Source organism: Azolla caroliniana, unplaced genomic scaffold, assembly GCF_043228905.1.
Source record: "Azolla caroliniana isolate FFs.n. ecotype wild unplaced genomic scaffold, voAzoCaro1.0.p SCAF_4, whole genome shotgun sequence".
Lineage (NCBI taxonomy): Eukaryota > Viridiplantae > Streptophyta > Polypodiopsida > Salviniales > Salviniaceae > Azolla > Azolla caroliniana.
In genome coordinates this window covers 2,815,393-2,827,907 of record NW_028230439.1, presented here as the reverse complement: position 1 = coordinate 2,827,907, position 12,515 = coordinate 2,815,393, and the positions used below count along the sequence as shown (strand labels likewise).

Genomic DNA, 12,515 nt, shown 5'->3' with positions numbered 1-12,515 from the left:
TGACTTCAAAATTGAGATAGAAGACACCTTGCCAACGAGATAACTAGAACTTATTAATTATTATTGATTGCATACATTGTCTGATTTTCTTTCCCTTCCTCTCCTTCTTATATAGATGCCCCCATGCATATGTGCACGTGAGGGTGTAGTACATGCATACAATGCATGAAATGCATGTGATCCATGAGAGCCAAATGGCAATCATGCATCACATGCAATGCATGATGACCATGTACCTCATGCAAGCTCTCATGTACCAACAATTCGTGTACAAAGTATAATGAAGAAAACAAGTTTTAAACAAAATAACCTAGTCTAATGGTATGTCAATTGCCTCCTATCTTAGAGGTGTAAGGTTCAAACCTTACTTGTACCTCATTTTATGCGTTAGGCTTATTATATATATTTGTGTAATGAACACCTAAACACACATCACACGTGCACATTAACCATCACCCCTTCCCTACATGTGCATATTGCACCTTCTCGACTTTCCTCGTTCCACGTGATTTTCACACCGTTGCCGAAAATCTTCACGACAACGTTAGAGCCCATTCCATTATTTTCTACTTGAACGATTGCTTCCATGCATTTTGATATGAGACAAAGCTTTGAGGCTCAAGTGATGAGAGTGGTCAACTATTCACACTTTGCCCTAAACAAGTTCGAGAGTCTGAGTATCACCCTTGGATACAATGCTCTGCCTTTGATCAATTCGACCATGCTTTCCACACATCTTTGACCAAGCCTAATCCTTGCACGAATTTCTCTCACAACCACAATGTGATACATGTGAAAGTGAGTAGCGACTCTCGATATTCAAGAACTTTACCAATGAATGTTACAATCGTGAAATGTAATATTTTGGTCTCATAGGTCATATTTGACCCCCGAAGACGATAATAGAATTTCTCTCTCTCTCTCTCTCTCTCTCTCTCTCTCTCTCTCTTGTGACTTCAAGGTGAAAGGGGTGCATAGGTTTAAACTAAGCCATATTGTTATTGATAAGTGCCATATAATAAATAGCTCGACAAACATGGGTTCAAGTGTATGTAAATAATTTATTGATAAGTTGTTAGACTACTAATATTAAGCCTTGGTTCTCAACTTTCACACCTCTCTAATAATTATGGCATACATATTATTTCATCATAAGTTACTAGATTGAGGTCTAAGGGTAGGATAATTGAGAAATCAATTATCTTGGGAACGGGGACAAACCCATAAGGACATATGACATGTGGTGGTTTGGGAGTCTTAGGTGTTGGACTATATGAAGGGAACTAACTACCCCCACCATTACGACATTTTGACAAATTGTCAAAACTTTATTGGTGAGGCTAACCTATCTTCTTCATATTTTTTTCACTACCAAGGTATACTAGCATAAGGCGATATTCATTGAACTAAAGGATCCCCCTTTGAATGTCGTAGATAAAAAAAACAACACACCAACTTCCATGGGATGTTGGGACGAGTCATGTTGGCCCTTTGGGAGACCTTTGGGAGAAATACAAGGTGGGCTTCCTAAAACATGATCCCTTGATATCCAACCTCAAGTTTATGGAGTATAAACGCCAATTGGTGGAAAACCTCAATTTAAGTTAAAAAATCTGATATATACATAAAAGAGAAGCCAAGTGTAACACTCCCATACTTACACATGCTTCACTTGTATTCTTTACCCTTCACTTTTAAGTTGTCTTACATGTTGCTATGAATTCACTATTTCTTTAACATCTAATGTCATTATATACAAGTTTATCTTGTTGCTTGTCTCTTCCCTTCTTCGTATGTATGTGATCATTCGATGATGGGGCTCTATGCCCCATATTGAAAGATATGACTTTGGCATGACATATAGTGATGTGAAAATTATTAGGAAGGATGATGAGAAATGAGCCGAAACTCCTTAATATTGTGCTCGTGTTCTTGGTATCACATGTCATAAAAGTTAGGCACACTTATATGCTAGTCATAAGTTGGATTTCAACATGACATATCCTAGTATGTTTCTTTGAGTGGTAGCATGGGTGCGACATCTGACGTGAGGAAAAGGTAAGTTGTACAAAGCTCGAGATTCTAATCGAAGTAATCACGAAAGAAAAAGCAAGAAGAAGATAATTGAAACAATAACAATGCTTAAGTCAAATGTGGAGCTCTAATAATTGCTAACAAAGTAGTCAAAGATTTGAAAAGGGGGGGGGGATTGGAGCTGCAATAAATAAGTGATGACAAGGAAGCATACAAGTGATGTACATTTTGCAAGGGACATCATTGTCGGGTTTGGTTATTTCTTGATTTGAATGCCTAAGTTACATTGACAAGGTGAACATATGTAATGGAAAATGAATCAAGAGGACTTGTGGGAAGCCTACAATGACCAATGCAACAATAATGACCAATCCAACACTCATCAATCATAGGCTCGCAATCCTGAATCCAAATATCCCCCCAAATTCTTGCATATTTTATTTTCTTCCCGAATCTCTTTATAATTAGTGGAATTGATAACTTCTATACCCCAATGTAATCTATTAAAAACACTTTAAATAGACTAATTGCCCAAATCAATTTTGTATGTATATCTTAAATGTAAATCTATATACGAACAACACTCAAAGAAAGAAGTGAAAAGAAGGTACATAAAGAATCCCGCCAAGTGATAAGGAATTCTTTGCAAGGCTTTCCTCAGTGTGATAACATTAGTTTTTCCTTAGAACTTGTAGATATATTCTTTCACATCGGACACGTGGGCCACTTGTCCACAACTACTCAACATGAAAGAAGTACTCAATAAGGCTCTCCATGAGAAAGCACATTTGTATCCTTATGAAACCCACATAGAAGCTCTTTTGTGTGGTCCCGAGCAAATCACATGTATCCCACTACTCAAGTTTAGATCTAGTGAAAATCATTGCAAACAAGATTGATTAATTCTTTTCTACCCACAACTTGAATTTCTATGCTAGATTTCAACAACTTTGTGATTGATTTCGGATCAAGATTGAAAGCAAGGAATTGGGTGAGAAAGAAAAAGGAAAAAGGAAAACTACACATTGTGATGTGGGAAGCTCACATGAGGGAATACATCAAAGTTATTTTATAAAGGTTGACGGATAGAGCAAAGGTGTGACAAGAAGGACATGAGACATGATAAAAATTAAAGCAACAAAAAAACATAGCTCAATCATCAAGAGCTTTCTCTAGGAACAAAAAGATCAAGGGTTTTAGTTTTCTTTGGACTGTAAAAGATAAAGGCGATGTCCATGGGATGGGACAAATAAAAGGAATGTGAAATGGTATTCTTGCAAAAAAACATGTTGTCGTGTGAAATGCATCTATTACAAGATATGTTGAGCATGGATCAACGAAGATTGGAACTGTAAAGGTGGAGCACCAATTGAAGCATGAGCACATTATGTAATGAAGGCAAGTTGAAGGTCACCATTTATCACATATGATTTGAGGAGATATGATACAACGGCTTCCCATGTTATTGGGATATATTGAGTAGGATAAGAATGAGGATGCTATACAACTCTATCCTTGAAGGCATGTGTAAGGTGTCTAATTATTATGATGTCATTTTTTGGTATGATAAAGTAGGCGGCATGATCTATGGCTAGTCATTGGGATAGTCCTTTTTCCTCTTCTTTTTCATCTCTTTTGTAGTTTGTACTTGATAGGTTTTTTAAAACTAATGGAAGGATATTTTGTTTTGGAAAGAAAAAAAGGAATGTGAAATAGATGGACATGGTAATCGACATTTTGTGCATGCCAAGTGTTCAAGGAAGATAAGTGAAGGTGCATATGAAAGTGAAAAATGAGAGATACTATTTGCACGAAGAGCTCCAAAGGCCTACAAAAAGGAAAAGAGAGATCATTGTCAAGGGTCAGATTTTTGGGATCACGGCAAAAGTGCTCTTGGAATTCCGAATGAGCTTGGGGTTGTGAATCAAGAGGGAATGCAACACCAACGACAACCTCAATAGACAATGAAGTTGTCTTTTGTTGGGGCATTGCAAACTACCACAGGATAACTTATGGCCATGCATGTAACAATCAATGGCATTCTTTATACCAATATATTTATTTCCAAGAATTTATAGGAAAAATCATCAATTTTTTTGGAAACGACCAATCATCATTCCTTTTTTAAAGAGCTAATAAGAACATAGGGAACGAAATGAAGAGACAATTCGAAGCATTAATAATCAAACACCCATTATTTGGGCAATTGCATATTCGAGTCATAACCAATAACAAACAAAAGTGAATAGTTGAGCCAACTTATGTCAAGATTATGTCTGATTGAAGAATTAATCAGGTAGGGGAGCCACTCCAATGATTAATAATTAGCCATTGTAAGAAGTTTGGCAATGCACTTAACAAACACTTAATTCATTACGAAGGCTTAATGACTCCATAGTAATTTGCTAATCGGGTGGTTTTCCTTGCTAATATTTCCAAATTAATAATTTATATGTATAAGAGACACCACAATATGTATATAATAATAATAATAATAATAATAATCAAGATTCAAAATGCGGTATATTCGAATAATCATAATAAAAAATAAAAATAAAATAAAATAATTATTAACAGTTAAAATGCAAAAGCTGCTGCTTTGTTCTTCATTATTTGGAGACAGTTATGAGATGCCAGATGATCCAAGCTCAGAAGAGCACTTCAACAAACAGAGCGAATGAAAACCCTAATGAAGAAGAAAGATGCCCTGATGAAGCAGAATTCTCCAAGTTCCAACCACAGTGTAAAGTAGTGAGCAGTACAAGCAGAAGCTAAAAGAATACGTTACCAAGCTCTTCTTCTTCTGCTTCCATGGAGAACTCTGAGACTTCTGACCCTAATCCCATTATTTCAGATCAGATGACCTCTGTATCAGGCGATCTTTCTTCTCCCTTGGAGCATCAGAATCTGGGGTTTAATTCAGAACCTTTCTTAGGAAAAAAGGCTCTTTATGCATCTTCAGATGTAAGTGATAGATCAAGCTGTGCTAGTACAGATAATGATGATCTCGAAGGTGTGCGAAAAGTGTTGCAGAAGAGGAGATTAAGTCGACAAGCAGCGGTCACCAATCACATTAACCCGACTGAAACACATTCTCTAATGAAGGTATTGCTAGCTGAAATTCTTTTATATATCTCTTTAATGCTCTGAGTATCGATCTTATTCGTGTATTTATCTGTTAATAAATAAATAAAACGAAACATTATGGTTGGACTATTGCTCGTGATCATTTCAATTCGATCACAAAATCAATAATAATGAATAAACCACAATAAAATTCAGAGAATCTCTCCTGATTGACCAATGAATAGTGAATAAGTCGAATGAGAGCTGGAGATGTCTCACCAACCCAACCACGACCTTATTAGAGGGAAGCATCCATGTCAAAAAAGCATACGGATAGTCGAATGATCAATCAAATGTGTTTTAGGGGATTCTTTCCCTTATGTACATATGTTTGTTAGTATATATTGAATCAAATGGATTGTATAGAGCATAACGTATCTAGACTATATTCTAATTGGCGCACATCATCTTCTCATGTTTACTTTTGACATAGGTAGGGTTAGCTAGAGCATTTAATCAATGAAGTGCATGAAATGGTGGAGAAAATGTATACCTTGAGATGCACTTCTCTTTTATTGATTTCTGTTACATATTTCTGTTTTATACTCTCTTTTTTTATTTTTATTTTTTGTTGTGTTTTTCTTCTCTCCTTTTCTCTCACTCATATCCACTCAATTTACAAGCCCATTTTAGTCTTACTCGTTAATAGGGAACATAATGGGCAGGTAAGCTAGGTAGTAAAAAGTAAACACAAAAAGCAGGAAAATCCCAAAAGAAGGCATAGTGTGAAAACATCCAGGGATATTTATTGTAGTTTATATAGTTGATGGTCTACACTTTTCAGATTTTGAAGTTAGCAATTCAAGAACATGAATTGCCTGTGAGAATGGCATACAAGCAGATTGATGAACTAGCTGCAAATGCAGAGAGAGTTAAAGCTTCTATTGAGAAGAATCGATCATTGCTATTAATACAGGTATGTTCAATTCTGCATCAAGTATGCTTTTTCATGTGCTTTTGAATGATCGAGATACAGTTGTACCATATATAAATTTGTTTTCTGTTCTATTGCAGTACCATATTATCTATTGTAGAGAATCATGACAGTATATTTATGCCCAAAACTTAATATGCAGGTGAGAAAACACAATTTTAGATACTTAAGAGCTGCATTGATGGGTTGGAGACTTTATATTGACAAGAAAAATGAGAAAAAAATAATGCTGTATCGGGCAAGGATGCTATTAACACAAGGATTGCTATCCCGTGCATTCAAAGCATGGTGCTTGGATTTATTGAGAAATAGAAAGTATAAAAGACTTCAAGCATCTGTGGAAAAGGTTTTACGTCGCCACCTTCTACATCGTCTGTGGTAGGTAACTGTTTTTAGCGTATTGTGATTTTTCCTTGTTAACTAGCTGATTTATGCTTAGAATGGTATTGTCTTCCTAGTGGATATATATTGCATGCATGTCAAAATGTTATAGCTCCATCTATCATAACAATCTCTTGGAGCCTTCCATAGAAGAGATTTATTGAACAGCCAGTCAAAAAACCAAGGAAAATGGGAGAATAGAATAAGAAAAAGGCTTCATAAACCCAGATTTTGGATGCTAAGAAACCATGATTTTCTTCAGAGGAAACAACTGCTCCATTTCTGAAGTAAGAAATGCCATTTCTTGCATCTATGGAACACATGTATTGAGTAGACAAGGCAATAGTTAAAGTCTATATTTTTTCCTACTGTGCCTTCATCATTAAGAACCCCTGCAACATAGCATTCATTAGTTGTAGTTGATGTGATATGAGATTTTCTTTTGTTCATCCAATCAGTCAGAGACATTCACAAGAAATAAACCTATAATGTGCAATATTGTTTTTTGAATATCTAAGGGTTCTCTTGGGTTGCTCACTGTGCATCTTATAAATAGGCATCTTGGCCCTGAGTTTGCACTGATCTCCAGTTTCTAAATTAAAATTGTGTCCTATCTCTCTGTAATCATAAATCTTTGTTAAAAACTCCTCTGGAGAGAGCAAACTGAAGAAAGAAGCTCCCAAGAAAAATGTAGTTTGAATGCAACTTTATGTATTCGAAGGGCAAACATTGGCATAGCAGTGTGACACTGAAACAATAATGGGTGGAAAAATGGCTCACAAGGAATTGAAATTGACTTCAAAATGATCAAGATTGAAATTATGGTAACATCCCTTTTAACAAATAAAAAAGTATACAGAAGTATAGAACATTGTCACAAGGGATGGGGTGTAAGACCAGAGTCCAGGAATGGGGAGAGACAATCGGGAGTCAATGCAGGATAGAAAAGTAAAGGTAAAATCTATCTGTACGTAGATATGCCCTAAGATATATTGAAAGCATACAACTGTCAAAAATAGACCACCCCAAGAAGGGATAGGGATGATTATGCGCAAGCAGGCTTCCATGAGGGACAATTCGTGTTAGCAATAGGGCATTACAATCATTGGAAATAAATGGGCAGCCCATGGGTATAATTTTCGAAATTTGAATATTCTTTCGAGTACACTTCAAATTCTAAAATAGTTTATAATGTAATTTTTCATTCAGTGATGCTAGTTCCACAGTGTATACAAAGTTCAAACCAAATAATATTATACTGGAAATTGAGGTGAATGATGCCATGTGTACACTAATGAAGTTAAATGAATATATATTGAGCTAATTATAAATTGCAGGTTGATTATAATCCTTAGATATGTTGCTTAAAATTTCGAGTTAACTTATACAGGACATTATGGATTGAATTTGTACGAAAAAGAAAACAAAAAACTTTAGATCGCAGGTAGCACTTTGTTTACAAACTTGTATGTTTAAGAATAGGTGCCATCTAAATTCTTCCTTTGTGGTAACAAATCTCACATTTAGTTTCTTGGTTGAAATTTTAAATGTATTAGAAAAGAGAAACGAATTCTTAAAGACATGAATGATAAACTCAAAGAGCGCTTAGGAAGAAGGGCAGAAGTTTTCATGCACCACAAGCGATTAGAACGAATATTTTTTGCTTTCCTAGTAGGTCTCTTTTGTACTCAGTATTTATTTATCTTGGATATGTAGATTGAGTAATAGAATTTTATGTGGTTTGTACAAGGGGATAATCAATAGCAGCAAATTTTTTTGTACTGTTTATTTCCTCCTCAAACCTTAGATCTCTAACTCTAAACACTGAGTTTGTATAAGAATTAAAATGCTGTAATCAAAGAGGCCACACAGCAATTCTGAAAGACTTTTTACACATTTAATTAATAAATACACACCTTGGCAAACATATGAACCAGTTGGTTCAGAATCAGAATCTTTCGATGGATTTCTGGTTTTTCAAGAGCCATTAGTAACATAGATATTTCATGATAAGGGTTTTCTTTATTTCTCTGTACTGGCAATGAGTTCATTTCAGAGACCCACATACTCTATGCAACCAATGCATTTTGGCTATAATGTATTGCAGCAACACAGTTACGGCTATTCTAAAAGCATTTGATGAATATGTCATTGTGATTCAATCTATCTTAATAGAACATATGTATATGTTGCAGGAAGGATGTCATCTTGTAAAGACAAGGCGTCTTTCATTAATTGTTCTCTATCAAAAATTGTTGAAGAGGAGACTCTGTCATATATTCGAGATGTGGAATCTTGTTACAAAAGTGAAATTATTCCATATGTAAGATTTCTGTTCACCTTTCCTTTTTCGATAATAGGGATGTAATTCTATTATTCACAAGCAAGTCTCGTGTATAGGAGAGTGGTAAAAAGAATTACAAACAAGCGTTTAGGTGCATGCTTTAGAGCTTGGAGGTACAAGAACTTTCAGCTAGATATTTACTTACGGAAAATTGCAAGATGCCGGCTCTCCCAAGTTTTTGTATCATGGGTTAGACAAGTAAGAAGGGATAAAGAAATGAAATCAAGGATACAAAGAAAGCAATTGTTGTGGTATTTCAATGCATTTAGACATGCTTGTCAAGATCAGAAATGGTGGCAATGCTTTCAAAATCGAGTTATAAGGAAAATGAATCGCCACAAGTTGAAGATGGCTTATAGATCTTGGCTTCTCTTCATGCAAGTAAGGAAAGATAACAGTTTAACTTCATAGGATTCTTTTACATGTGTAGTGTTACCCATATGAGATGTATGGGGAGGGATAAGGGTGAAAGACGATAGAGTGGATGTTGTGTATGTAATGTATATGAGTGTGAGTGTGAGGATGAGTATGTGTATGAACGAACACATGCACACAAATGTGCATGTGTATGACAAGATTTATAAATACTTGAAATCTAGAAACCTCTTTTGAAAGTAATGTGCTCTATCGTAATTTGATGCTGGTGTCACTATCCTTTTCCAGCTAGATATTGACCGTCTATAAAAGTATACATGAGAGGGAGAGGGACCAATTAAATATTCTTTGTACAGATAGAACTACTTATTGCACATCACATATGGTGGAAATTTAATGATGATAATGAAACTGAACTCCATGATGAAAGAAAAACTGCCTATATCTGAAATATAGGAACAAGTTAACCTTTTAACCATTTGTTTTTATCTAAAGCCCAAAGGAGAGCATTGGAATGATCCATGTAAAAGCAGTAATTTATTATTTTCTAACTAATAAGTACATTCATTGAAAAAGAAGGTATAGTCTAAGAAACACAATTGTGATAGTTACAAGGGAAAAAGAAGTTTGTGAAGCTGGAAGAATATGTAGCAGTCATTGAGAAGGAAAATGAGAGATCCAAGCTGGAATGCAGACGGCTGTCTCAGGTTGTGGAGTCTGGGGAATGGGGAAAACAGCAATTGGCAGATATTTTACAAGCTAAGGATGTCCTTGCTGGTGAGCGTGAGGCATTGATGTCGTTAATTGACCATTTGCAGCAGCAACAAACTGCTGCATTGGAGCAAAAGCAAAAGAATAATGATGAGATGCAGCATTTCAAGGATCAAATGTTTGGAAATGTAAGTAATCCATGAAAATTATTTATGTGATTCCACCACAAAAACATAACTTTTTTATCTACTTAATTTATGTTTTGGCAGTAAGTATACTATTTTCTTGGCTTGTATTGCATCACATATAATAATCTACATGTAACATGACATTTACATTGAAACCTTCAGAAATTTCTGTCGCGGATGGTATTTGAAGGGTACTGATTGCATGTGTTTAAATTTCAACATGCAAAGCATGCACAAGCACTTTATATATACAAGAGAACTAGTATATAAACACATGCCATATATGATATAGTGAAGCCTGCATATTTAGGGAGATGTTTTTGTTATTATAAACTGGATGCCTGTTTAATTTTTTACTTAAACGTGTGTTCAGATATATGGTAACTGAACTAATATTTTTAATTCTATTTTGTTGAGTGGCAGAATTTTATCCATCATAATAAAATGCTGATTAAGGGTGCATCAAGCTTCAATACTGTTGTACGAGCTCTCAAACTTGATGTAAGACATACTCTTCATTTTAAATGCAACTTCAAATGTGTGTATGTGCTTGTTCTGTGTACATCACATTTATGTAGTAGAATGGATTTCTACTCAGGAATGGTGTAGCCACAATGACATACGAGAACAAAGTGATCATACGACTGACACCATCATCCATTTAATTGACTACAATAAGATAAAGTGATTGATAAACATGATCATAGTTGTTCATAGGAAATATCTGTAAGAAAGTAGAAATTTGTATGAATGCATTGTACTAAAGAAAATCTAGTGGGCAGACTTATGCACCAGAGAAGACACAGTGATAGCTCGGATTTCATTATTTTATAGGGGTCACGGGTTTCGATCATAGAGGAATTTCTTCAATCTACATACACCCACACCATAGAGAAAATATTCAAAGACAATGGGCAAACAGTAATCTTCATTGGGCTTAATATCATTTTCTAAAATAGATTGGGCAAACAGTAACCTTCATTGGGCAAACACATTGATTCCATTTACTAAAATAGATTGGTTTGTTTTGTTAAGTAGAATTAGAAAATGAATATCTAAAGACTTCTAACCAAGTTGCAACGCGTAACATATAATTTTTTTTAAAATTCTTGTGTTTTAGGCTAGTAAAAGAGGAATTGATCAGGAATATTTATATGGCACAGACCGTCTAGCTATGGACAAGGTGTGTAAACTGTTTGCAAAACTCTTTCTTTGTTATCATTTTCATTTCCAGTTAACAATTATTTGTTATGCTGAGTGTTTGTGTTAGAAACGTGAAAATAAATTCTTCATTTAACATCAAAATTTGAATGCAGTTGTGAATAGTTTTATAAACTAGTAAAGAATTGAACTCAAAAAAGGAATGCATATGATTAAAGTGAGAGTGAATAAACCTACTTCCCCAAACAAGGACTTAAAGCAAAGATTAGATCAACTTGATTCTTTAGATTTATTGTATATAGCCAATTCCACTAAAACCTTCTTGGATACTTGCTGAGATTATTATATTCTAAATGACTTGCAGTTTTCTAGCTTTGTAATTTGTGTTCTGAATTTGACCGTCTATTTTTTAACTCCAATTGTTTTACAGGTGTCCATTTTTCCTGATGGTGAAATAAGAGTAAAAACATTAAATACTTTTGACAAAGGGAAGTGGATGCCGAAACATCCAAATGCATCTTGCATGAATGTTGTTGCAACAAGCCACACACCTGATTCATAGTATTCCCAAAAATAACTTAAGAATCTTGGGGATTAGACCCAATCAAAATGATGGATCAAGTTGTAATGTATATATAGGCCCAAGGCTTGTATTCCTCAGGAATAAATTAATACTGTACACTGAGCATTCCAATTTTTAATCGTCATGTAATTTTGCTAAATATTTGCTTGTTGATCCGATGTCTTACCTTGTGTGTAGACATTAGATTTGTGTTGAAGCTTGATGCCAAATGCTGTATTCTATTTTTCAGACTTTAATTTTACTATTAGCTTGGTTTTTAAAAATGGAGGATCTTTTTTGGTGAGTTTTTCTTTTCTAGGATTTTTGGTGAGCTTTGTTTTCAAAAGGCAAACTATGTACAACAATTTTAGAATGTGAAATCCTAACACCAATCTTTCTCAATCTTTATGAAGTTTGTATGCTTCAATAAATTAAGTTATCTTTAAAACTAAGTGAGAGGGATGATATTCAATTCTCCTCACACTAAGAGGTATACATTGCTTTGTCAATAATGCCATGCACACATATACAATGTTATGGATGGTTGCGGTATGGGATTAGGCATTTGCTTACTCAAATTAATAACCATGTGTTTGTGATATGATGGTCTTGTCATGATGTAGGCGAATGAGAGAATTTTTATTCATCATCTCATTTTGGGGGATGATCTTCTCTTTCATTGCTATATAGTAATACATC

At 34.8% G+C, this 12,515-nt stretch overlaps 1 protein-coding gene across 2 annotated transcripts; it reads left to right on the top strand.

Annotated features, from left to right (window-relative positions):
• The first annotated feature begins 4,651 nt into the window (after nt 1–4,651).
• LOC147864789 (uncharacterized) lies at nt 4,652–11,990 on the top strand. Of its 2 annotated transcripts, XM_087318950.1 has the most exons (11): nt 4,652–5,139; nt 5,945–6,076; nt 6,237–6,472; nt 7,866–7,919; nt 8,032–8,146; nt 8,671–8,798; nt 8,876–9,200; nt 9,803–10,093; nt 10,517–10,594; nt 11,214–11,276; nt 11,685–11,990. In XM_087318950.1, the coding sequence occupies exons 1-11, from the start codon at nt 4,846–4,848 to the stop codon at nt 11,814–11,816; spliced, it is 1,848 nt and encodes a 615-aa protein (XP_087175076.1). In that variant the 5' UTR covers nt 4,652–4,845; the 3' UTR covers nt 11,817–11,990. The 2 variants fall into 2 exon arrangements, with proteins under 2 accessions (XP_087175076.1, XP_087175077.1); XM_087318951.1 differs by lacking the exon at nt 8,876–9,200 and having other exon boundaries at nt 9,889–10,093.
• Nucleotides 11,991–12,515: the final 525 nt, after the last annotated feature.